The 27,615-nt window shown below is 40.7% G+C and overlaps 1 protein-coding gene across 4 annotated transcripts in view; it reads right to left on the bottom strand.

Annotated features, from left to right (window-relative positions):
* The window catches only part of c3h8orf34 (chromosome 3 C8orf34 homolog), a 506,019-nt gene that overhangs the window by 142,648 nt on the left and 335,756 nt on the right, over positions 1–27,615 (bottom strand). For 3 of the 4 annotated variants that reach the window (XM_067980317.1, XM_067980318.1, XM_067980320.1), the window contains exon 8: positions 6,868–7,003. In XM_067980317.1, the coding sequence (XP_067836418.1) occupies positions 6,868–7,003 (136 nt within the window). The remainder of the gene's footprint in view (positions 1–6,867; positions 7,004–27,615) is intronic. The other variant, XM_067980319.1, reaches the window with a different exon arrangement.

Below are 27,615 nucleotides of genomic sequence, written 5' to 3'. Positions count from 1 at the left end.
GCAGGAAATTGGACATGAATTTAGATTTGAGGTTAGGATCAGATCAGCCATGATCTTATTGAATGGCGGAGCAGGCTCGAGGGGCTGATTGGCCTACTCTTGCTCCTACTTCTTATGTTCTTATGTAACTCCCTGCCTAACAGCACTGTGGGGGTACCTTCATCACATGCACTGCAGTGATTCAAGAAGGCGGCTCACCACCACCTTCTCAAGGGCAATTAGGGATGGGCAATAAATGCTGGCCTTGCCAGCGACGCCCATATCCCATGAATGAATGAATTTTTAAAAAAACATGGTCGCAATTGCAAAACAATGAAATCTTCTCATGACTCCTTCCTACTTCACACCCCAGCCACTTGGTTCCATTCAACACCTCCCCATCCAGCTTGCAGCATGCTTCTTCCTGATCTCAGCATATGCACTACATGTGGAAGCCCAGCACATTTGTACTTTCCTTTTATGTAGCCATTCACTAACTCTCCCGTCTCTTTCTGCAAGAGAAAAGGGCACACAACACAAAGGAGGAGTAAAACTAGGGGAGGAACACCCAGTATCATGGCCCCCACCCAGATTGAGTTTGAAGCCCCAGAAATCAGTGGCCCTTCAAGGCTGATGCTCTTTGGAGATAGCGAAGCTAGCGGCTTATCTGAGCTCAGACCCTGCCTATTACTTGCACTCCTTCATGTACCTCAAACAAATCGCGCAGCCAGCCAGCTTGACAAATTCAAATTGCTTTTTGAAGGCTGCAACTGTGCAGCCTGTCAGTGACAGGCTAACTCTTAATCAAAAGTAAAATACTGCGGATGCTGGAATTCTATTGATTTAATCACTCCTGCCCTCCACCCTATCAGAGACTTTCCCTTTTGTTCTTTCCTCCCCCCTTTTCCCTGGCTCTGTACTTGTTTAAAAACTGTTTAATCTTCAACTTCTCCCAGTTCTGGCGAAAGGTCATCCACCTGAAATGTTAACTCCGTTTCTTTCGCCACAGATGCTGCCTGACTTGCTGAGAATTTCCAGCATTTTCTGTTTTTATTACAGGCTAACTCTTCACCCTTTTCTCTGTCCTCTCGGTCCTTCTCAGCAGCAAGACCCTCCTGAAGACAACTCAGAGGTAGATAATCCTCCTGAGGATGTATAGTCATGCGCTCCATCCCTCTCAAGCACCAACACAAATTTAGCACCCTAGGTGGGTTAGACAGTGAGTTCGAGGGGTCTGCACTTGGTGAAGCACCCAGCACGAGTGAGCAGGAGCAGGAACAGCTTGCCAGAGGGTGAAGTTGTCTCCCAGCTCTGTTGAGCAGGACAGAGATGCTGACTTCAGGGGCCCAGCTATGAAAAGATAACAGCTCGCCTTACACGAGCAGTTATACGAGGTAGCAGTAAGTCTGCCAAGGAGTTTCCGCAGTATAGCAGCAAGTATGGAACAGTCCACTTCCAGCTTGTGTGGCTTCATTTTGCAAGGCATCACCACTCTGCAACGTACATTGGAGTGTGCGGCCACCTCCAGGGACATTGCAGCCGGGCCATCACAACAGGAGTTTGGTGAGAGTTCAAACAGCCGCCATCCAGAATCTGGGTTCCACCTTGGAGAGACCGGTGAACTGAAAAATAGGGGCTTTCAAGGCATTACTCATTTCCTACAGTCTGCTCTCATGCAGATCAGTGGGGGTGATGAGCCACAGATCCATGGGAGTGGCAATGGCACAATGGGAAGTGATGTATCAGGATGTCAGCATGTCTGTTCCCTCACCACCCCCTCATCCAATACCTGCCATGGTGCCAGAAAGCCAGCTTGGCCAGACTGCCGCAGCAGCAATTGACTTCCCACAGTCTGCAATTGGGCCCTCTCAGGCTTGAGCTCCCAGAGGTCACTGGACACAAGCGTGTCAAGGGTTCCAACATGAGCAATAGCAGCTTTGTTGAAGCTACTGTGAAACTGGCACAGATTTGCATGATCTTTTTGCAGTGTTCACAGACCAGCTGGATGTTAATGGAGTGAAAGCCTTTCCTATTGATGAAAGCTGCTGACTGGTCTTCTGGTGTATTGATGGCTACATGAGTTTAGTTTATAACTCCCTGCATACAAGGAAAGCCAGCCATTGCTGCAAATTCTACATCTTTAATTTTTGTCTGTTGGCATCCATAGGAAAGGTGATGTATTGGTTGGCCTTGCCAAATAGGGCAGTTGGTGACTCGCTTGATGCAGCTGTGCACTGCAGACTGGGAGACGTGAGAGATATCCTCTGAAACACTCTGGATTGAACCCAAGGCAAAAAGAGGGCAGTGGTGATTTTCACAGCCACTGGCAAAGCATGGTCACCTTGGCCAGCAGGCAGCAAGTCTTGTTGCAGAAGGATGCAGAGACGAATGACAGCCTGTCTGGAGAAGTGCAGCCTCCTCATGCACTGCTCCTCAGCAATATGCAGGAAACTCACCTGGTCTCTAGACTCTGTGGGCTGGCTAAGGCCTTCTAGGACCTGTCCCCCTCACCTGCTGGCTTCTAACATGCTCATCTTCTGCTCCTCCTGGTTGTTCAGCCTGCTGCTGCTGCTCCTCTTCCTCCTCATTCTCTTCCTCCACCCAAAACCATGAAGCAAAAATGGCATCAATGATAAGCTGTGAGCATTTGTTTTTTTGCCTTACTCACCTTGAATAATCAGAAACAAGCAATTACCAAGTTCAGACATCCCTTGGAAACCCAAAAAACACATTAGCACACAGATCTCTATGAACAGAGTGCTTGCACGTGAGTACCACTTTAAATACTGTTTCCAGTAGCCTTCTGAAACCAGTCCTACTGGGTTTTACTTGGCAAGTTCAGCGCTGGGCTGGTCCTCCACTTTTTGGTGCTAAAAATGCCTCATGGTCCTAATGACATCATAGGATCAAAATTTACATGCAGCCCTCCTGCTTCTGCTCTCTGGGCCTCATGGTTTCTCCTCACCCTTTTCGCATATGTTAAGTAAGTTTAATTGTTGTGGCTGTATACAACTGTAACATTGGCCAGGATATTCCTCGGAGCTGTTCCCGAATCCACCGGCGTTACTTCACTGGAAGTGTAGCGGAGACCCCATTTATGCGCGCAAACAGGGTTTCTGCTGCACTTCCGGTGAAGTAATGGCGGTATAGCGGGAGCAGCTCCATGGAATTTCCCGGCCATTGTATTTAAAAACTGAGATTATAAATTATCGCTTTTGGTAATGCTAATGGATAATGTAATATTAAAACATGGTAAGCAATATTAAATACTCTTGGAGCTCAAAATTTTACAGCTGTTGAAGTCATTTATGGCTGTCCTTCAGGTTGATCTTTAAACCTACTGAAGTATAGGTTGTACTCAGTGCTTTTGTTTTTCTGATAACTGAAAAAAAGTATTTTCTTAAATGTGACTTGGATAACATAATAGAGAGCTATACATCCAAATTTGCCGATGACACAAGATTGGTGGCATAGTAAGTAGTGTAGTAAGTAGTAAGTAGCATAAAATTACAAAGACATATTGATAGATTAAATGAGTGGGCAAACTTGTGGCAGATGGATTTCAACGCAGGAAAGTAAGTGTGAGATCATCCATTTTGGACCAAAAAAGGATAGATCAGGGTATTTTTTTAAATGGTGAAAAGCTAGGAACAGTGGAGGTCCAAAGAGATTTAGGGATCCATGAACGCAGATCACTAAAATGTAGTAGTCAGGTACAAAAATAATCAAAAAGGGTATTGGAATATTAGCCTTTATAACGAGAGGGCTAGAATATAATGGGGAGGAAGTTTTTATACCTTTTGCTATACAACGCCCTGGTTAGACCACATCCGGACTACTGTGTACAGTTCTGCGCATTGCACCTTAGAAAGTATATACTGGCCTTGGAAGGAGTGCAGCCCAGATTCACCAGAATGTTACCAAGGCTCCAAGGGTTAGATTTTGAGGAGAGATTACATAAACTAGGCTTGTATTCCCTGGAATATAGAAAGTAAAGCAGTGATTGGATTGAGGTTTTTAGGATTTTGAAAGGAATTGATAGGGTAGAGGGAAACTTTTTCTGCTGGTGGGAGAGTCTAGGACAAGGGGACATAACCTGAAAATCAGAGCCAGGCCATTCAGGAGAGAAGTTAGGAAACACTTCTTCACGCAAAGGGTGGAAGTGTGGAACTCTCTCCCTCAAAATGCAGTAGATGCTAGCTCAATTAATAATTTTAAATCTGAGATCGATGGATTTTTGCTTGCCAAGGCTATTAAGGGATATGGAGCCAAGGCGAGTAGATAGAGTTCGGATACAGATCAGCCATGATCTCACTGAATGAGGGAACAGGCTCGAGGGGCTGAATGGCCTGGTCCTGTTCCTATGTATTAGCATCCAGTGCACCAATGGAAGGGCTAAGGCTGAGCTTCGGGAAGGAGTACACGCGATGATGAGATGATGTGACTGGTCGGTTTGGTGCTCAGGTTAGGACAAAAGTTCAGAGGTGAGGTAAAGTGAAAGGCTGATAGTTGGAGAGGTTTCAGCTCCTCTAGAGCAGCCGAGGAGATTGGCACCATGATACCAGCACTAAGAAAGGCGCAGGGAATCAGAGACGAGATTAAGACCAGCTAAGACTATGATTGGAGGTGCCGTGCTGATGGTGGGCGTTTAGTGGTAGAATGACTGATCTTTCTGCACCACAAATAGCAATCACTACAAAACCCTGATAAATTTAACTGAAAAGTGCTAACTTAAATTTCAAACAGGGTTGCTATAGAACTAGAGTGGAGAAGGCCATTTTATTTTCTAGGGATATAGGAGTTAGAACAGCCTATTGGAGGGCCATCATAGATCATAAGATAATTACGGATGAAGATGGCCCTTCTTAATTCATCCATCTGGAAAAGCCCTACAATCCTACCATTTCACTATCTAATCGTTTCTTAAAATGATTCCAAGGTTTTTGCCTCCACTACTTTATCTGGAATTCCACTCCATTGCCTGGCCGGTGGGCAGGAGCAGGAATTTGGCGGCAGGAGGCCGCAGCCAGGCCCCAGGCAAGTGGTGAGGTGGGGGTTCTGGAAGAGGTGGGTGGACGGGGCAGGGAGGGCCCAAGGCTCCCTGGTGAGGCCCAGGGGAGCATTCATTTAATGAGCCTCAATCATATTTTTTTAAAAACTCGCTTAGAATTTTAAGAAAACATTTGGAAAGGATCTATCTAAATTTATTCACAAATTTAGTAACCTCCTCAAAGAATTTTTTGAGGTATAACCTTGTTTGCTTCTAATACCATGCTGACTACTCCAGTGGGTTCTATACTCTTTAGATGAACATTGATAGGTTCCTGGTCTTGCTTGAAGCATTTTCCCCACAACTAATGTTAGAGACAATAAAGGAGTACTCCTAATTTTCACACTAAAAGGTGGTCTCTAGTTTGTCATTTAAATTATTTTAATAAATATTTTTAAAATATTATAACTTCAGACTGTGACCCGTTATAGTTTCTGCAGGTTATCTGTTCTAGTAATATGTCAGAGCCACAGTTTCGTCATTCGAGAGTCACATGACAGCAAAATTTCAAAACTAAAATTGAAACACATCAGGTGCTAACACTACAGGGAACAGCATGAATTTTCGAGTACAATATTTTTAATTATCTGTATCATTAGCTAGCTGAACAGCAGCATTGTTTAAATGTAGTTAAACAAACCTTCAAAAATAAACATCACTGGCTGGTTCAAGCCTGTATTGTGCTGTGAGGTAGTTACCATCAAGATAGAACTTTCTTTTAGTTTGCGGAAGTTAGAAATTTCCATTTGCTATCAGGGGAGTTAGTTTCACGATTTAGCATTGCTGGTGCAGACCTCTGCACTACAGGAGTGCAGATCAGGTATTTTAGTGCAGAAGTCAGTGTCCTCTGATTGATTTTCTATCCATTAATTTTAATGGATAGAAAATCATTTGGGTGCACTGACCTCCAAGCTCAAATTCATAATATCCAATCCAATTCCAAAAAACACTGCGCTGGGAGTGCAGAATCATAAAATATGCTCCATGGTACCCTATATCCATAGTTTCTTGATAGGTATGCTTCAATGGAATCAGGTGTTGAAGGAAACAATGCTTGACTACAATGTTATTAGAATGTAAGGATTAACCTTGAGTTATTCATGCCTGTATGTGCCTGCTCCATGAAGACGCAGTTTCATTGTTGTTTCTTAGAATGGTATAAAACTCACTGGCTTATTTTCATAAGATTACATCAGTGTTGTCAAGACAGTCTCAATCTGCTAGTGTAAATATGTGTAAGTGTACAGTAACATGACCAGTTATCTGTGATGCTCTTAGACAAGTGTGGGCGTGAACTAGCTATAGATAAGACTTTGTCATCGGCAGTCCAGCGCCTCTCAGTTAAAAAAAGGGATCAAGTTGAAAAGGAGGGTTAGGATGAACTACTAGCTGAATTTGGGAATTAATTAAACTAAAATGAGAATTTCAAAAGGCCAAGATCTAAAGGTTAAACATATTTCAGTGTTTGGAATTGTACAGGCTCACACATGTTTAGGCACAAAAGCCTCAGCTATTTTTTCGCTGTGATATCTGAAATTACTACTGTTCGGATACCTGAAGGTCCTATACTGTAGAAATAATACGCAACAGGGTGCTCAGCAGCTGGGCTTTGTGGCAGCAAGTGGGTTAAGCATTTTATAGCAGTAGAAATAGTGAACTAACTGTGTGGAGGTGAAGATTTCTTGTTTAAAATTATAACTTGAAAACTCAGATGCAGCTTAAAAGCTGTGCTGCTCAAAGTAGGAAAGCATAGTGACTTCCATATTTGGAACTCAGGAGTAGTTTTACAACTGATTAACATTTTGGCAGTGATGATACTGTATCGGTTCCTACTATACCTGGCACACCTCGAGCAGATGTTGAGCGTAACTTTGGCTTGAGGTTCTGCAGAGTACACACTTCGACCTTGGCTAAACCTGCTACCAGAAGGTACATGGTCAGTGATGCCCTCCATCCTTAAATCATCCAGGTCCTCTGTAATTCAAAGAAAATTTAATGAAGGAATCTGCTTGCAGATGAAATAAAATAAAAATGCAATGATAGAAAACAAGTGAAGATTCGGTGGCTACACTTTTCATTGTAATTTCATTGAGTTAACTTGTCTTGTCAATAGCATGATTTTTTAAAATGGTAATTATACACAGAATCCATTCTGCATCAGATTTAAATCATTCATATAAAATTAACTTCTGAAGATTTAAGAAAGAATACTTCATGGTCATCAGTGGAAGCTGTGAATAAAGGTTTGGAAGCAATTGAAGACTAGACTCTAGTATTCTATCCAGTTTATTACATGGTAGCAGAGAACGGTTGTCTAAAAAGATGAAGGAAAGAATACTAGAGCCTGGTCTTCAGTTGCTTTCAAGCCTTTATTCACAGAGATCCACATTACCTACTGCGCACCCTCTAGATAAGCTCTCATAAATGGATACAAGAGAGTCCCCAATTGATACCCACTACCTGCATACAATTAACACTAATTGATATAAATCATATGGATACAATTAACAGAAGCGACATTTTACTTCAGGGATTTAAAGTCTTTATAACTTATAAAAATTTAAGAGACCATTGGAGCTTAAATTCGGTGCACCTGCTTTACAGGCATAAAATAGGTATGGTGACCAATTTAGCAGTGGGACAGCCAGCGCCCAATCTGCCCATGTGTTTGGACCACTGCTAAATTCGTCGGGCCCATTTTTCAGGCGTCCCTGGCTGCTGCCTAAAACAGGCATTAGAACCCGACAGACGTAAACAAGGGGCCTAATGCCTATTTTAGGTACCCTTGCTGAAATTGGTTGTCAATGAGTGGAGCAGGAGTCAGGCCTGCTCCGCTCGGGATTCTTTAGCGGTCCCTGCAGCCACCAATGAAGAGCAAGTTTTTTTTTAAATTCAGAAATTGTTGCTGTGCAGCCAGGTGGAGCTGGTGTGCTTCTCCGACCCCACAGCACTCACAATCCCCTCCCACCCTGTTGCCGCTCCGCTCCTTCTCCCGGGACTTACATGCGTCTTTAGAAAATGGGTGAGCTACATGTGGCCATAACCAATTTCCATCTGATTATATTTTTCCCACATTAAATTCCATAACTTAATTTGACCAGATCCCTTTGAATAGTATCACTGACCTGTACACTGGTCACCTGACCACATGGCTTAACACTGTCAAATGTTATAATATGACTGAAAATAACTTCCTTCTAATTTATTATGAATAGAGAACAGCCCAGACCCTTGTGGAACTCAGTTTATAACAGATAACACCACCATGATATGAAGTCATATTCTGTAACAGGCCAGTCACAATTGTCAACATTTTTAAAAGTTTGGACACTCTTTTAAAAAAAAGTGCTGATGAAGAGTTAAATCTAGAGCAGGCAGGAAAACCATACCTTTTGTACACTTGGAAAAATATTAATTTTATTTGTAGATAAATTGAAATTGACTATCATATAACATGTAACAGATACCAGCAGTACAAGGAAACCTTTTTGGTATCACTCATGAGAAGGGCAGCACAGTGTAACTGAGAGGAGAGGTTTTCTCAAGCATTCAGACTTAGATTTAAATTTTCTGAAAAAAACATAACAGAACTATTCAGGTTAAGGGATTTATATAATTAAAATACTGTTCATGGAGAATGTTAGCAAATTAAGTTGTTAGTTCAAGTAACCAGTTCAAGTAGCCCCAACGTTAATCTGGAAAATCTGCAGTCAGAAGCCTAAAGATGTTTGAAAACTTCACAGGAGCTAAGTGTTGCCAAGTTCAGAAGCCAGAAAAAATAACAATTTGGATTGATGTCAGACAGCAGGATCGTTAGTTAAATGTGCTAAGAGTAAATTAAGTTAAGAAGAGTGTTACATAAAAGTCGGTAAGTGTGTTCAGCGAACAATGCAGAATGTCACTGCACTTCCCTCTACTGGTAGAACGTATCACAATTAGTTTTAGAACGGGTCTGTTATAAAATAAGTGGAATCAAACAAACAGCCTAGTTTGATCAAGTGTGTGGTTAAAATAGTTTACCTTGTTCACTGAAATAATTCATAGAGTCACTGTTGACAACTGAGCACTACAGTGGGCTGTGATTCAAATCCCACCCCAGGACTGAGCACATAATGGTGCAAAGCATCTCTGGAAATGCTGCATGGCGGAAACTCCGCCCACCTCTTTGGCTTCCCAATGACCCTGTCAAAATCCTACGGATGGGATCATTAACTTAATAGTTACGGGTGCCCACCCAGTGCAGCAGACAGAATTTCTGAGCAGCACCCTGCCATGCAGAGAAGGGGTGCCAGAGGCGTGGTCTGGCAGAAGATTGAAGGCAAGTTTCATTTTTCCCTTTGGGACCCAAGGCTGGCAGGCCCTGATTCAAACAACAGTTGAAACCTCTGGGATCGAATGTCATTTGAAATTGACATTGTGAGGCTCGCATGCAGCACAGAATGGTACCAATGCTTGCTCTCTGCAGATGCAGGTATCGCTGGGCGTCTTAGTGTTGTATATAGTGGGATTCCCGAGTAGCATAGGAATGCCCTCCAGACATGCCCCGAAACTGCAGTTGGAATGAGGGGCAAGGGCCAAAGGTCCTTTGGCCCTTGCCCCTCCCTCACCCATCCCTTCTCAGTGAGAATTTAGCGTGCCTCGAGTAATGGGGTAGAAGCCCAGTTAATCCAGGTTCTGTCCCTTGTTCTGGTGCCTCCATCAACTGCAAAACAATTCTGCCCCAAAAGAGTACGGAATTTCTGGGCTTTCATGTCCATAGAATTTTCTCTGAGTTCAGGAAAATTTGATCTTAGAAATTATTTAGATATGTCTGAAAATGTCTCTAAGTCCAAGAGGCATAGAAATGTATGAAAGGAGATTGGGTGGTGCAGTGTGTTTAAACACTTTTAGACCTGGTTCTTAGTTTTAATTCATGGGATAAAAATCTCTGGTGGCTGCTAGGGTCTTGAGTAATATGAGTTTCACCGGTCTCACCAAAGTGGGTATAAGCCAAGCACAAAATTGGTCATACTTTAACACTAAATTGACACTAAAATAATAGTTTCACACAGAGGGCTGATGCAGAAAATGGAAATGTCACAGTTGTGCAATAGGAAATGCTTTTCTGAGTTTGGCTTTAAGACTCAGTAGAGAGCACTTTGATCATCACCATCTGGTCCACTGTATATCTGACTTGCGAGTGCAGAAAAGGGTTCCATTTGACTCTGACATCCCTCAACTCAATGACAAAAATTCACCAAAAAGGAAAACAAGCAGTCCACCTAGATGATATTGGCAAAATGCAGATCTTACCTAGGGAACAGAAATAAGTAAAAACATTTCAAGAAATGAATTCTTGTGACAGGATCTGAAAAATAGAGAATGGAAACCCACCTATAGGATGAGTCCATTCCTCCCATCCATAGCTGGAAAAGGTCCAATAGAAAGTCTTGGATTGCAACACTCATCTCATTTGTATAGATTTGCTTATCTTTTCTTCCCTAGTAGGAAGAGCATTTACTCACAGATCCAAGTTAAGTTCCTTTGCACTAGACAACGAGGTTGGAAAATTCTAACCACATGCGTGAACACTGCAAAATCTCACTGCTATTGCTCAATTCTCCTCTTAATGTAATAATGTACATTAATCTTAATACTTTATGCTAGTAGTAGACAGTGCAATTCATTATTGTTTAAGCCAATGATTATATAATTATTCATAGAGTAGAATTTCTAAGAGGGGGAAGGGTTCCCCGATCTCTTGCTGTAAGTTTGGTAGAAAATTAGTCGAAACCCAGAGACACACGTATCTGTTTACGCTGTTATTCGGGGTTTCTGCCGATCTTCACTGAAGTTATAGTGGAGATTGGAAGACCCCCTGCAGAAATTCCAAGCACATGTTTTTGATAACAGTGGCACACATCGGCTGTTTAAGCCGTTTCTCTGTGGTTTTCACCAATCTTTCACCAAAGTTATGGTGGATGATCAGGAGAACCCTTATGAAAATTCTAGGCATACAAGTCTAAACAGGGCCAGAAATGCATAAAAGAGCAAAGTCTTTCAGTTACCAGACGCATGCTGATAATGGATAGCTGTGCATGGTTGCAGTTGTCAGGGAAAAATAAAGGAAACATCTTTGTAGCAGGTTTATAGATGCTGCCTAAGTTTATTTGCTTCATGAAAGAAATCAATCACAGATTTAAACTAAGCAAACAAACCCTAGTTGATCTACATGCTGACTTTTAGATAGATTTAGAATTATGGTCAACAATTCAGGCTTTCCTACTGCAAAGTAGTTGAGTAGCTGTCATCTTCTGTACTTCTGAAAATTTCTCTGGCATTCTTCAGTTTGTTGCATATATAATTAGTAGTCTTATTACTACTGCTCTAGCCAAGCAAGCTAGTCACATTCTTGATAACCAAAGACCACCAAGAGCTAATTCAACAAGATTTTTTCCCTAGACACTTCTCCAGAGTCTAAATATGCTAATAATTCCATACTCTTGAACTATGTTCTCCTTCACAGAATTAAATAATGATTTATAAACAGAAACAACATAAGGGGGTGATTTTGTGATTGCGTGCTCCCAGTGGGAAGTCATGCTTAAAAGGGAGCAGGCGAGAGGGAAAAAGCTGCAGCACTGTAGAACTGAGTCTCCAATCCTGGCTTCCTGCTGGGAGTGCAGAATCACCACTGTAATTTTATAAATATAAAGAGACCACCAATTTTCAAGATAATAACTATCAAAACCATTCAGTCTTGCTGGTGAAACATAGAATATCAGTGTAGTAGGAACAGAATTGGAGACCATTGGCATTTAAAATGCCACTAAATTGTACCACAAAATAGAAAATGCTGAAAATATACAGCTTATCAATCAGCATCTGAAAAGAGAAAGGTAGGTTATCGATAAGCTACCTTTTTCTCTTTTTCAGGTGCTGATTGACCTGCTGTGCATTTCCAGCATTGTCTGTTTCTAGTTTGGATTTTCAACATCCATAGTTTTTCTTTTTATTAAGTTGTGCCATCTAGTCCAATAATACAGTCCAGTATAGTCCTTAGAGATGTATCCTTCAGACTACATTGTTACTCATCTTGGGACCATACCCAAGTTTTCTTGGGTATTTGAGCATTATAATTGCCAATTTCATGATTACAATTTCAGGAAATCCACAGCCACAGCAAATCAGTCAAATATTTTTTTTAGAAACTAAACAGGTAGAAGTCTGTTTCGATTGAGCAACAGTAAACCGTTTTAAAGCTCCCAGTTCTGATGTACTGCTTAACCTCTGAATCCTCAAATAGCTGCCACTTAGCACCAACTAGGTGAGACAGCTAAGTGGCAGCTATTTGAGGATTCAGAGGTTAAGCAGTCCATCAGTTAAGTGGCAGTTAGGTAAACTGGTGAATCTTTATTCAGCAGTCCATGGGAGACTCAGGAACTGGGCAAAATTTTTTTTAAAGCTGTCACCAACTTAGAAATAACGTTTAAAATGTAACTCAAATGTCTCTCCTCACCAATGCACTGCTCAGCTATTTAAAGTGCCATCAAGCAGGGCGCATTGTTTAACTTACAGTAACTAGGTTGTATTAGGAGAGCTAGTGTTAAAGACCATAAGAGATAGGAGCAGGAGTAAGCCATTCGGCCCCTCGAGCCTGCTCCGCCATTCAATGAGATCATGGCTGATCTGATTTTTACTTCAACTCCACTTTCCCGCATTTTCCCCATATCCTTTGACTCCCTTGCTGATCAAAAATTTGTCTAACTCAGCCTTGAATGTATTCAATGACTCAGCCTCCACAGCTTTTTGGGGTAAAGAATTCCAAAGATTCACGACCCTCTGGGAGAAGAAATTCCTCCTCATTTCAGTCTTAAAAGGGCGACCCCTTATTCTCAGACTATGTCCCCTAGTTTTAGATTCCCCCATGAGGGGTAACATCCTCTCAGCATCTACCCTATTGAGTCCCCTCACAATCTTGTATGTTTCAATAAGATCTCCTCTCATTCTTCTAAACTCCAATGAGTATAGACCCAACCTGTTCAATCTTTCCTCATAAGACAACACTTCCATACCCAGAATCAACCTAGTAAACCTTCTCTGAACTGCCTCCAATGCAAGTATATCCTTCCTTAAATAAGGGCACCAGAACTGTACGCAGTACTCCAGGTGTAGTCTCACCAGCACCCTTACAGTTGTAGCATGACTTCCTTGCTTTTATACTCCATCCCTCTAGAAATAAAGGCCAATATTCCGTTTGCCTTCCGGATTACCTGCTGCACCTGTATGTTGACTTTTTGTGTTTCATGTATGGGGACACTCAGATCCCTCTGTACCGCAGCATTTTGTAGTATTTCTCCATTCAAATAATATTTTGTTTTTTTATTTTTCCTCCTAAAGTGGATGACTTCACATTTTCCCACATCATATTCCATCTGCCGATTTTTGCCCATTCGCTTAACCTGTCAATATCCCTTTGCAGACACTGTGTCCTCATTGCAACTTGCTTTTCCACCTATCTTTGTATCATCAGCAAATCTGGCCACAAGACACTCTGTTCCTTCATCCAAGTTATTGATATATATTGTAAATAGTGGAGGCCCCAGCACTGAACCCTGCGGCACCCAACTAGTTACAGGTTGCCATTTTGAAAATGACCCTTTTATCCCAACTCTTTGTTTTCTGTTAGCCAATCCTCTATCCATGCCAGTATATTACCCCCAATACCATGAGCTCTTATCTTGTGTAGTAATCTTTTATGTGGCACCTTATCGATTGCCTTTTGGAAATCCAAATATACTGCATCCATTGGTTCCCCTTTATCCACCCTGCCTGTTACTTCCTCAAAGAACTCTAATAAATTTGTCAGACATGATATCCCCTTCATAAAACCATGTTGACTCTCCTTGATTGTATTATGAGTCTCCAAATGTCTTGCTACTACTTCCTTAATAATGGATTCTAGCATTTTCCCAGGTGTTAGGCTAACTGATCTATAGTTATGCTTTCTGTCTCACTCCCTTCTTGAATAGGGGTGTTATGTTTGCGGTTTTCCAATCCGCTGGGACCTTTCCAGAATCTAGTGAATTCTGGAAGATTACAACCAATGCATCCACTATCTCTGTAGCCACTTCCTTTAAGACCCTCGGATGCAAGCCATCTGGTCCAGGAGACTGGTCAGCCTTTAGACCCATTAGTTTACCCAGTACTTTTTCTCTAGTGACAGTGATTGTTTTTAGTTCCTCCCTCCCCTTTGCCCCTTGATTTTCTACTATTATTGGTATATTATTAGTGTCTTCTACTGTGAAGACAGATACAAAATGTCTGTTCAATTCCTCTGCCATTTCCGTGTTTTCCATTATTATTTCCCCAGTCTCATCCTCTAAGAGACCAGTGTTTACTTTAGCTACCATCTTCCTTTTTATATACTTGTAGAAGCTTTTACTGTCAGTTTTTATACTTCTTGCTAGTTTACTCTCATAATTTATTTTCTCCCTCTTTATTATTCTTTTAGTCATCCTTTGCTGGTTTTTAAAGTTTTCCCAATCTTCGGGCTTACCAGTAATCTTTGCCATGTTGTATGCTTTTTCTTTTAACCTGATACCATCCTGGACTTCCTCAGTTAGCCATGGTTGGTTCACCCTTTTTGTGGCGTCTTTCCTCCTCACAGGGATATATTTTTGTTGCGAGTCATAAAATATCTTTTTAAATGTTTGCCACTGCTTATCCACCATCATACCATCTAATCTGTTTACCCAGTCCACTTTAGCCAATTCCACCCTCATTCCTTTATAATTGCCCTCATTTAAATTTAATACAGAAGTTTCAGACCCAAGATCCTCACTCTCAAACTGGATATGAAATTGTATCATGTTACGATCACTGCTTCCCACTTTGCGATCATTAATTAATCCTGTTTAGTTACCCATTACCAGATCCAAAATGGCCTGTTCCCTGGTTCGTTCCTCGACGTATTGGTCTAAGAAACAGTCCCTAATACACTCTATGAACTCCTCCTCAGGGCTATTTTTACCAATTTCATTTGTCCAATGTATCTGAAAGTTAAAATCGCCCATGATTATTGCATTACCTTTTCTACAAGCCCCCCTTATTTCCTGATTAATATTTTGCCCTACAGTGTAGCTACTGTTAGGAGGCCTATATACTACTCCCACCAGTGATTTCTTTCCCTTGCTATTTCTTACCTCCACCCAAATTGATTCGACATCTTGATCTTCTGAGCCAAGATCATTTCTCACTATTATACCAATTTCATCCTTTATTAATAGAGCTACCCCACCACCTTTACCTCTTTTCCTATCCTTCCGAAATGTTAAATAACCCTGAATATTTAGCTCCCAACCTTGGTCACCTTGCAACCACGTCTCTGTAATGGCCACGAGATCATACCCATTTGTTTCTATTTGTGCCGTCAATTCACTTATCTTATTACGAATGTTGCACACATTCAGATAAAGAACCTTCAATTTTGTCTTTAAATTAAAGAAAATGAAATGTCCTGAGATATTACCACTGAAGAGCGCCACTGAATATTTCTGCGATAAATGAGACTGTTATCACAACTCCCTAAAGGAAACATCATGGAAAGCTCTGCAAAATAAAGATCAATCTCCATGAGAAATTAAAGTGTCATATGAATACCCTGGGAAAAAGACCTATAAGGCCAAGCTCCAAGGTGTGTTGGGCAGGGTGGGGGAGTGGAATCTTTTCCTGAAGCTCAATGAATAAAAAATTAAAAGAAAAAATGTTGCTCAATTCTGTAGTGCCTTAGGGCCAATTTTCAAAGCATTCAAAGGAGAACTCCTGGGCTTCATTTAAATCCCATCAGCTGGCTTCTCACCCATCTGTCCCGTGTGTTGAAGTAGTCTGCAATTAGAAAGGTGGAACTTGTTATCTTATAACTTCTCATCCTTTCAGGTCTTGTATATGTAGGTCTGATGTGATCTTACATTAAAGTCATGAATTTTGTGATCCTTGCTAATGAATTCCAGAGATGTAGATAACACTACAAGTCTTTTGCAAATATGTAGCTTTGTCACAGTGTTATGGCAACTGTGATAACAGTAACATTTTTTGAAAACTAATCTATTGGTTTTCTTTCAATTTATGCAAGCAATACACAAAAACAGGGTTTGCAGCAGTGATAGATTTAGAAATTACCAAAGGGCAATTCGAGTGCTGAGGGAATGAGATTTTATTTTCTAATGCGGCCTGGTGCCACGTGCACAGAAAGTTTAGATTTTTGACACTTGATTTGGTGCAATTTTGGGTATTTTGGATCCTACTGTAATTCTGGGTGTATCTCTAATTAAGAAAAACATATTGCCATTCCAATCCACTCCCTATTTTACTTCTAGACATTGCCGATTCCACAAGTGCATTGACAGAAATGCTCAAATAAAGTCCATTAATTCATTCACACCAAGGAATAACATCTCAAAAAAAATGAAAATAAAACTTCACATAAGACAATAGTTGGGCATATTCCATAGAATTCTTTTGAGGAAAATGAAAAAAAATTGCATTTTAGTAACTTCTTGGTTATGTAAACTTCTTTGGCGACAAAGACTAAACAAACACATCTAACAGCGACTCTTAGAAACCATCAGCTCATTTCAAAATTCTCTGCCTTTACTCCTGCCTTCCAAATTATCTGTTTGTGATTGGAGCTTGTCAGTATCAACCAGTTAAAGCTGATTTTTCTTGTGAAATGCTGATAATTTGACTCATGGCCTGAAATGCTAACTATTAGCTTAAAAGGCTGACAGTTGGTATATACGTCAATTCTTGATGAAGGTAACAGCACCAAGAGATTTTGTCACAGTAAATACTAGTCAGCAATCCCCAGAGTCTTAATTAGCAGTCTGCCCCTTTCTCCTCCCCGTAGCTCCCTTTTTCACCTCATTTGTTTTCAAGATGTGGGGTACATTGGCCAGGGTGCATTTATTGTATTTCAAACTGACCATCAGCATTTCCCTACCCCCCTGAGCATTTCCTAATAGAAATCAGCAGTTCTTTCTTGTGCGCACACTCACAATTTCATGCATGAGTGAAGTTCAAGTGATTGTGCAGATGAATTGAAGCTTGTTTTATGTGTTGAAGCTGTATGGAACACATGGATCCTGCACTGACTCAAGCTGGCCGGTGAGGAGATTACAATTCTCTTTCCAGTTTGTGAGTACTGTACATAACGTACTTGGTAACTGCAGAAAAATATTTTTAAAAGAGATTGCAACAATGGAAGAGTTTATTCTACCTGGAAGAGAGCCTGCCAATAAATTGAACCATGGTAAGCTTGAGGGCAGGAAATATTTAAAAAATGAGAAATTCAAACTAGAACACTAATGTTGAACAGATCCAGCATCCTAATCCTCTGTGCACACACCAAACAAAACAACTTGAGAAGGAAGTAATATAAATAGGAAGTGACCCAGCCATTCCTAGCATAATAATAATTAAAACTTTTGTCCAAAATAAACTAAACCATTGTGGATGAAATAATTACAAAGAATATTCGGAATGAAAATATTTGGATGCAATGGAAAAGTAAATGAAAATAAAAGCAGCTAATGTGTCATAAGATAGTGACTGGGGAACTCTTGCACTGCTGACTCTCATGTCCTCTTGTAATTCATGGAAGCCCGCATGCTAATGCAACTGATCTGCTTCCGCTCATTATGTGTTATCTTCTTTTGGTACAAAAATCAAGAGTTAATTGTGACTTGTAACTATTTTTTATTTTAATACTTTATATGTAACCGGCACAGAATAAATTACTTTTGGCTTCTAAGTCTGAATGAAGTACATTTTAAAATACACCAAGTGTGTCAAAGATCAAAAGTTACTATTTGGGGGAGGGGGGGGGGGGGAGCGGAGGCATGCCTCCAGACTGTCCGAGGCAATAAGCCTTGCATTAATTCCATATACAACTTCACAAATTTCTGGATATACAACTGAAGTTTAGTTTTTCCCTGCAATACAAGTTATGGATATATTGGGTATTCTTGCAGCTTAAGTTACAATAAGCTCATGACCCACTGCATTTGCAGCAAAAGCACTTGTTTTCACATCAGAGAAAAGGCTCTTGGGTTTCAGTTTTCACAGAAAAAGGGACCAAATTGTGAAATGTGATCCCAAAATACTGGTGAAAATCCTAAAATACTATGTAATAAAACAGAATCTAATTTAGTCATTATAAAGCAGTAGCCTTGGTCATTGGCTTATATTCAGAGCTCTTTGATTTGCTTACTATTTGAGATGTCAGCTTTGAGAATGCTTTTTGAAGCTGCTCATCAGCTTTTGAGAGTTTGAGGTTGGCATGTATGAGCTCCTGCTAAGGGGTGCCAATACAAAGCAGCGACTATCACTGGTAGCACTCAGGCAGTCACATGTAGTAACTGGCCCCCCAGGCAGTCTAGCAAACTGTATTTAGTAACCACCTCCAGCAACAGTAACAGGTTTCAAAGTAATTTACTCCCTAGGATGCCTACTTACAGCAATGTAGTCTTTTAGTAGTCTTCGAGGACAATGTTCCATGGCTTGCCCAGCGTACTGTTTCGATGACTTCGACAGGAGTACGCCAGATGGGCCGGAAATTAGGCCAGGGCTTGATACACAAGGTCGCAGACTTTCATGTGAGTTTTTGTGATGGTCTGTTGGAGGCAGAGCTTCTGCTTTCCCAAACAAAGCATCGGGAACTGGGGGTGGAAGTGCGAGCACTCCCTTCATCGGGAGTTCCCATATTCCCAGCCCTCTGGGGGACTTGGCATTAGGTCGGTGGAGGTATGCCTGGTGAGACCAGGTGCACAAGCCGACTAACAGCAGAAGAAGGATCTTGACCTGGACTCCCAAAGAAAAGAACAAGAAATGTGTTAAAAATAAAATATTTCAATGAGGCCCCTTACAAAGTGGAGGTGGGGGGCACTGAAGATAGTTTAAAGATGTTGCCTGGGAGCTTACCAAAGCCCCCTCTTGCTCATGACAAATCCTGCTTTACTATTTTTTTTAAAGCTGCATTCACTATATTTCTGAACTATTCTACTTTCTCTCCACCCTCCAAAAAAGAATACTTTTCAATCAAGAGTTACTCTTCAGGTATCTGAAACCATGACATTTCTCAGCTTTAAAGGTCAGGCATGTACTTTCTATCACAAGAGCCTTTCAATCTATATCATCATTTAGAAACTTTCTCAATCAGTTTACAATGTTGGGTTGAGATAAATTATGTTCACAACTTATGTTACACAGAACGTTACACTTTCAGAGCAGCATCACAAATGAGAAAGAGGTAGGGAGAGAGAGAAAAAGAGGATAAGCCAGGATACAGCAAAAAAAAGTTTGGAGGAAAAATACAACCATAGCAGATTGACAAACCTTGTATATTCTGGATCACCCTAGATAACAAAACCTAAGGTCAAACTCGTTAATGAACATTAAAATTAAATAATGGCACATTGGATATTGTAAAAAAAGTCTCTAACTTAAAAGGAAACAATTTTGCAAAGAGTTGACCTTGCTCCAACCTACAAGCAGTTTATGCAACATTGCTGACATCAGGAAGATGACCACTCGTATTTGAGATAAAAAATATTGTAACTAATACATTAAATTTTTCAAATAAAATCAACTTAATCCATCATTAACACTGGAGTGGAGGTTGGATATGAAGCATATAAAGGCCCTGAAATTCCACAGTGGTTCTCTTGGTCTCCTGCCATTACTCTGCCGAGAGACCGGTGGATCCTCCAGGGAAATGGCGTGAATGGTGTTTCTGCCCCACTACCAGCGAAGTTATGGCAGTGGAACAAGAACAGTTCCAAGGAAATTCCGGGCCCATATCTTTATTAGTACATTGCACCATGAGCACTAGTTCTTACTACACATATTGTACCAAATAGTTAATATAATCTAATTAATTAAAATATATAGGATTTGGGGGTCAGAATGGAAGGAACACTTTTGTTGTGGACAATCCTCTCCTTTGCTGTTCTGCATCTCTTACATTGGGATTGATTGGATATATACCACAATGGCGCTCAATCAGAAGGTAAATATTGATAATAGTACTGGAATTTCCTTTTAAAATGAATGTTTTGTATGAAAACCCAATGTACGAATGCATTAAGGGTGAATTCCTCAATCCCCCCCATTCATGTCAGTGTGGAACGGCTGCATCTAGTATATTTTAGGATTCAATTTTACACAGCAAAAGAATCATAGAACCAACAATGGTCACTCTAACTTATTAGGAAAGACGATCACCTATTTTCTTTTAAAGCATGACTCACTTTGATGTATGTCACTCTTAAAAGTAAACACAGATAAAAAATGGCCATCAGCTTTGCAATCTGTCAACCTGGCTAATTAGAAATGTCATTCTACTGAACTCCCAATTATCAGCACTTAATTTGTTGATTCTAAAGCATTTTGGATAGTCTGATATATTCTACTGCTCTATCAATGAAAGAGACTGACAACTGGTAGATGGGGGCTTAAACACGAGACCTGCGATATTGCAAAGCTGTAAGCAGTACATGGAGTAGTGTCTTCCCTGCACAAGCAACACAAAAGTCAGTCATGTTAACCACTTCAACACGCTTCCAGAGAGCTTACCACATTTTTCCTATCTATAAGATGCCCTTGTACCTTACATTATCAATCACTAAAGATTGACTCCTACCCCTTCCAGGAACAGAGTAAAAATATAAAATGTAAAATAATCAACTTGGTTACATGTCTATCTATTCAGAAGTCTTTTTGTTTATTTTCCAGAATTGTATACTGTTTTACCTGCTGGTGCTTTTGAACAGTTAGCTGACACCACATTTCCAGCAGCACGCACCAATACAAGAGGGAATTTTAACTTAACCCGCCCAACGGAAAAATAACCAATGCGGGTTAGCCATCCGTTTTATACCTGGCAAGATTTTGAAGTCAAAGGAAAGCAAAATATAAAACAAGTGGCGAACCCGCACTGGTCAGTTTGCCATTGGGCGGGTTATGTTAAAATTAGCCGTAATGAGTCTGATGGGACAACTGCATGTATTGGTACACTAGTGTTATGTGGTTCAGCATCAGAAGTTTAAATGTGACATCCAGCATGATATATAATCAATCTAAATAATTTCACATCAAATACATAAAACTGAAAGCAAGTTATTTTTCAGAAATTCAGACAGAATGTAACTCAAATTAGAATAATATTGTGAGACCACCCATTGGGTGCAGAAGGCATATCTATTCTATACGGCAGAAATGTGGAGGAGTATTTGAATAAATCCACCAATAAATTAGCAAAGAACAGGTGTGGAAAACTCATTTTAAGTTTCAACAGCTGTAAACGATCAGACGGATTAGGGTTAAAGTGGCTGAACAGCTAGAACTTTTATCTCTTGCAGCTGTTATTCCTCCAAATGCGTTTTCCCACACAATTCATTAGTTTCTGACCCCTAGCCAGGTTTGAGGGGGATTATAATTCTTAGCTACTATCACATCAGCTCTTCCGTTTGTGTTACATGTAGTTACACTATAACAAACTACTGCTGATAAAATAAAGCAGTAAAACACTAAAACAAAGCTGGGTCATGGATCAAACAGAAAGCAACTGCAAAAGTTAAATTAGTAACTATTACATGAAAGGATATGAAAATGATTAAAATCTACCTACATGCCTGTTTATTTTTGAGAACTAAATTCGATGTATTTAGTTGTAATGTCTCGATTTATGAATGGAGCAGTATATAAAATCAGTATGCAACATATGTACTGAAATAAACCAAAACATAAAAAGATATAATTCCACTACTTTCCCAAGAGACTCTGCGGCACTAAACAGAATTATTTGGAAGTTCTAACTCATGGCACTTCAACATTGGAGGTCTCACATTTTCATTAAATGCAGTTTCTTTCTTTTTATAAAAAACATAAAGGAGAGAGTGTGGCTTCCTTTCCAAATCAGAGAAAGATACAAACAAAAAAAAATCATGAGGTGCTTCATCCCAAGAGATTATTATTGGCATATGAACACACTTGAAGTTTCAGTAGAAGACTCAGCTTTGGAAAGACTGTTCAGGCGGTTCAGACCATTTTAGTTGCGGCAGGAGAGAACTTGTGCGATATCTACTTCAGTGGAATCTTAAGCCCAGTTATTTGGATCTCAGTGCATAAAGTATGACAAATTTAATAATATAATTAATTTGTCGAGTTAAACAGTGATTCAATGACATCATTATGCTATCAAGCTTTCAAGACATTTTATGATTAAAAGGGCAATAAAACTGACAATGGAGTAAAAGTAACAATTTGAATGTTTTTGTTGAGCCTTTATAAAACACTGGTTCGGCCACAACTGGAGTTGTGTGTCCTATTCTGGGCACCGCACTTTAGGAAGGATGTAAAGGCCTTATCCTTTTTTAAAAATTTGTTCATGGGATGTGAGCGTCACTGGCGAGGCCAGCATTTATTGCCCATCCCTAATTGGCCTTGAGGTGGTGGTGGCGAGCCGCCTTCTTGAACCGCTGCAGTCCCCGTGGTGAAGGGTGTTCCACAGTGCTGTTAGGTAGGGAGATCCAAGGTTTTGACCCAGCGACGATGAAAGAACGGCAAAATATTTCCAATTCGGGGTGGTGTGTGATTTGGAGGGAAACGTGCAGGTGGTGGTATATTCATGAGTCTACAATGTGGTACCTTATCGAAGGCCTTTTGAAAATCCAAATATATTACATCTACTACATTACCCTTATTTATTCTTTCTGTTACTTCTTCAAAGAATTCAATAAGATTGGTCAAGCATGACTTTCCTTTCTGAAATCCGTGTTGACTATTCTTTATTATATTTTCGGCTTCTAGATGTTTTTCTATAACACGTTTGAGTAAAGATTCCATTATCTTTTCTACCACAGCCGTTAAGCTAACTGGTCTGTAGTTCCCTGGACCTGTTCTGTCTCCCTTTTTAAATATGCCCACCAATCTTCTGGTACAATTCCCTTTTTGAATGAATGTATATATATATATAAAAATATATAAATAATATGTAATAATACCTCTGCTATCTCTTCCCTAACTTTTTAATATTCGCAGATGCAATCCATCCAGACCAGGGGTTTTATTCTCTCTAATTTTGATTAGTTTATCAGTTATCTCCCCCCTTTGTATCTTAAATATCTTTATACCTTTTTTGATCTCCTCTTCTAATGTCCTGCCCACCTTATTAGTCTCCCTGGTAAATATTGAGGCAAAATAACTCTTCAATATTTCTGCCATTTCACTTTCATTATCTCTGAGTTTATCTTGTGCATCCCTTAGTGGCCCTATCTCTATCCTGATTTTTTTTTCTATTGTTATTTATGTGTCTGTAGAATACTTTACTATTTCTTTTTATATTCTTTGATAATTTAATCTCGTAGTTCCTCTTTGCTTTCCTCATTTTTTTTTGACATCCTTCCTAACCTCTTCATATTCCCTTTTGTCATCCTCTCCTTTATTGTCTACTATTTAGAGTATGCCTTTTTTAGTTTCAATTTTACCCATATCTCTTTATTCATCCATTATTGGCAAGGTTGTTCTTGTTTTTTTTAAAAAGAGGAATATATTTCTCCTGAGCTCTATTGATCACCATTTTAAATATTTCCCACGGCTGTTCTATCCTTCCGTTTGTCAATTTCTTTCCCCCAGTTTACCTTCCCTATTCTCATCCCCATAAAATTTGTTTTTTTCCAATCTACTACTTTGGTCTTTGTCTTAGTTATGTATTTCTCAATCATTATTTTAAACCTTATTACATTATGATCGCTATTCCCCTACGCTTACTTCTCTTATCTGTTCTGGTTCATTTCCCATTACTGGATCCAGCACTGGTTTCTCTCTTGTTGGGCTTCTCTCATACTGGGTAAGAAAGGAGACATGTACACACTAAAAACTCTTCCTCTTTCCCTGCCTCTTCTTGTCAGTTTATTTGGGGGTAGCTGAAATCTCCCATAGAATGGTTACAGCACAGAAGGAGGCCATTCAGCCCGTTGAGCAAGAGCAATCCAACCAGTCCCACTCACCCAAACTTTCCCCACAGCCCTGCAACTTTTTTCCCTTCAAGTACTTTTCCAATTCACTTTTGAAAGCCATGATTGAGTCTGCCTCCACCACCCCCTCAGGCAGTGCATTCCAGATCATAACCATTCACTGTATTTTTATAAAAAGTTTTCCTCATGTCACCCTTAGTTCTTTTGTGAATCACTTTAAATCCATGTCCTCTGGTTCTTGTCCCTTCCACTGACGGGAAAAGTTTCTCTCTATCTACTCTGTCTAGACCCTTCATGATTTTGAATACCTCTATCAAATCTCCTCGCAACTGTCTCTGCTCTAAGAAGAACAACTCCAGCTTCTCCAGTCTATCCATGTAACTGAAGTCCTTGATCCCTTGAACCATTCTCGTAAATCTTTTCTGCACCTTCTTTGGTGGACTAGCCACATAAATACTGTGGCTACAAGAGCAGGTCAGAGGCTAGGTAATCTGCGGCGGGTGACTCACCTCCTGACTCCCCAAAGCCTTTCCACCATCTACAAGGCACAAGTCAGGAGTGTGATGGAATATTCTCCATTTGCCTGGATGAGTGACCCATTAGGAATTGTGGAGTATGTGGAGTCAGGGGACAGGTAGCAGAATGGGTAGCAAGCTGGCTACAAAACAGAAAACAGAGAGTAGGGGTTAAGGGTAGCTACTCAGACTGGCAAAAGGTGGGAAGTGGTATTCCACAGTGATCAGTGCTGAGACCACTGTTGTTCACAATTTACATCAACGATTTGGACTCTGGAAGCTGAAGTACAATTTCAAAATTTGTGGACGACACCAAACTGGGGGGGGGGGGGTATATTTAATACAAAAGGAAGAATGAATTAAAATGCAAGACGACATTAATAAACTTGCAGAATGGGCATGTAATTAGCAAATGAATTTCAATATAGGTAAGTGTAAGTTGGGGCATTTTGGTAGGAAGAATATATTGCTTGGATAAAAAAAAATCATAATATGATTTGACAGAGTCAACATGGTTCCAAGAAAGGGAAATCATGTTTGACCAATCTATTAGAGTTTTTTTTTGAGGGTGTAACCAGCAGGGTAGATAAAGGGGAACCAGTCGATTGTATTATATTTGGATTTTCAAAAAGGCATTTGATAAGGTTGTTACACAAGATAAGGGCACATGGGTTTGGGGTAATATATTAGCATTGATGGAGAATTGGTTAAAGAACAGAAAGCAGAGAGTAGGAATAAATGGGTCATTTTCAGGTTGGCAGGCTGTTACTAATGGGTGCCACAAGGATTGGGCCTCAGCTGTTTACAATCTATATTAATGATGTAAATGAAGGGACCAAGTGTAATGTTTCCAAGTTTGCTGAGAATGCAAAGCTAAGTGGGAAAGTAAGCTGTGAGGAAGACCCAAAGAGTCTGCAAAGGGATACAGACAGGTTAAGTGAGTGGGCAAGAAGATGGCAGGTGGAGTATAATGTGGGGAAATGTGAGGTTATTCACCTAGGTAGGAAGGATAGAAAAACAGAATTTTTTTTAAATGGTGAGAAACTATTAAATGTTGGTGTTGAGGAATTTGGATGTCCTTGTACACGAAACACAGAAAGTTAACAAGCAGATACAGCAAACAATTAGGAAGGCAAATGGTATGTTGGCCTTTTTCTTAAAATTCGTTCATGTGATGTGGGTTTCGTTGGCAAGGCCAGCATTTATTGCCCATCCCTAAATGCCCTTGAGAAGGTGGTGGTGAGCCACCTTCCTGAACCGCTGCAATCCATGTGGTGAAGGTTCTCCCACAATGCTGTTAGGTAGGGAGATCCAGGGTTTTGACCCAGCGACGATGAAGGAACGGCGATATTTTTGCAAGTCAGGATGGTGTGTGACCTGGAGGGGAATGTGCAGCTGGTGGTATTCCCATGTGCCTGCTACCCATGTCCTTCTAGATGGTAGAGATCACGGGTTTGGGAGGTGCTGTCGAAGAAGCCTTGGTGAGTTGCTGCAGTGCATCCTGCAGATGGTACACACTGCAGCTACAGTGTGCTGGTGGTGAAGGGAGTGAATGTTTCGGGTGGTGGATGGGGTGCCAATCAAGCGGGCTGCTTTGTCCTGGATGGTGTCGAGCTTCTTGAGTGTTGTTGGAGCTGTACTCATCCAGGCAAGTGGAGAGTATTCCATCACACTCCTGACTTGTGCCTTGTAGATGGTGGAAAGGCTTTGGGGAGTCAGGAGATGCAAGGAGGTTGGAGTACAAGAGTAAGGAAGTCTTGCTACAATTGTACAGAGCGTTGATGAGACAACACCTGGAGTATGGTGCACAGTTTTGGTCTCCTTACATAAGGAAGGATGTACTTGCCTTAGGAGGCGATGCACGAAGGTTCACTAGATTGATTCCTGGGATGAGAGGGTTGTCCTATGAGGAGAGATTAAGTAGAATGGGCCTATACTCTCTGGAGTTTAGGGGAATGAGAGGTGATTTCATTGAAACATAAGATTCTGAGAGGGCTTGACAGGGTGTTTGCTGAGAGGCTGTTTCCCCTGGTTGGAGAGTCCAGAACTAGGGGGCATAGTCTCAGGATAAGGGGTCAGACATTTAGGACTGAGATGAGGAGAAATGTTTTCACACAGAGGTTTGTGAATCTTTGGAATTCTCTAACCCAAAGGGTTGTGGATGCTCAGTCGTTGAGTATATGCAAGGCCGAGATCGATAGATTTTTGGACTCTAAGGGAATCAGGAGATATGGGGATCGGGGCAGGGTAGTGGAGTTGAGGTTGAAGATCAGCCATGATCTTATTGAATGGCTGAGCAGCCTTGAGGGGCAGTATGTCCTACTCCTGCTCCGATTTCTTATGTTCTTATGTAGTCTAAATGGGGTAGAGGAGCAAAGGGATTTCTGGGCTACTATTACACAAATCTGGGGTACAGTTATAGCACCTCCCAATCACAGGTTAATAAGGCCATTAAAAAGGCAAACCAAGCACTGGGGTTCATTTCCAGAGGGATTGAATTGAAAAGCAGAAAAGTTATGTAAAATTGTATAGAACCTTAGCTAGACCACACTTGGAGTTCTGTGCACAGTTCTGGTCTCCATATTATAGAAAGGATATAGAGGCACTGGAGAAGGTGCAAAAAAGATTCACAAGGCTGATACGAGAACTGAGAGGATATACTTATCTGGAAAGACTAAACAGGCTGGGCTCTTTTCTCTAGAAAAAAAGCCTGAGGGGTGACCTGACAGGGGTCTTTAAGATAATGAAAGGGTTTGATAGGATAGAAGTGGAGAAAATGTTTCCACTTGTGGGGGAATCCAAAACTAACAGGTCATCATCAATATAAGATAGTCACTAATAAATCCAATAGGCAATTCAGGAGAAACTTTATCCAGATATTGGCAAGAATGTGAAACTCACTACCACAAGGAGTATTTGAAGCAAATAGCATAGCTGCATTTAAGGGGAAGCTAGATAAGCAGACGAAGAAGAAAGGAAGAGAAGGGTGTGCTGATAGAGGTAAATGAAGTCGGGAGGGAGGCGGCATAGACCAGTTGGGCCGAATGGCCGAATGGCC

The sequence above is a fragment of the Heptranchias perlo genome, chromosome 3, assembly GCF_035084215.1.
Source record: "Heptranchias perlo isolate sHepPer1 chromosome 3, sHepPer1.hap1, whole genome shotgun sequence".
Taxonomy (NCBI): Eukaryota; Metazoa; Chordata; class Chondrichthyes; order Hexanchiformes; family Hexanchidae; genus Heptranchias; species Heptranchias perlo.
The sequence above is the reverse complement of the archived record's forward strand: the minus strand, read 5'-3'. Positions and strand labels throughout refer to the sequence as shown.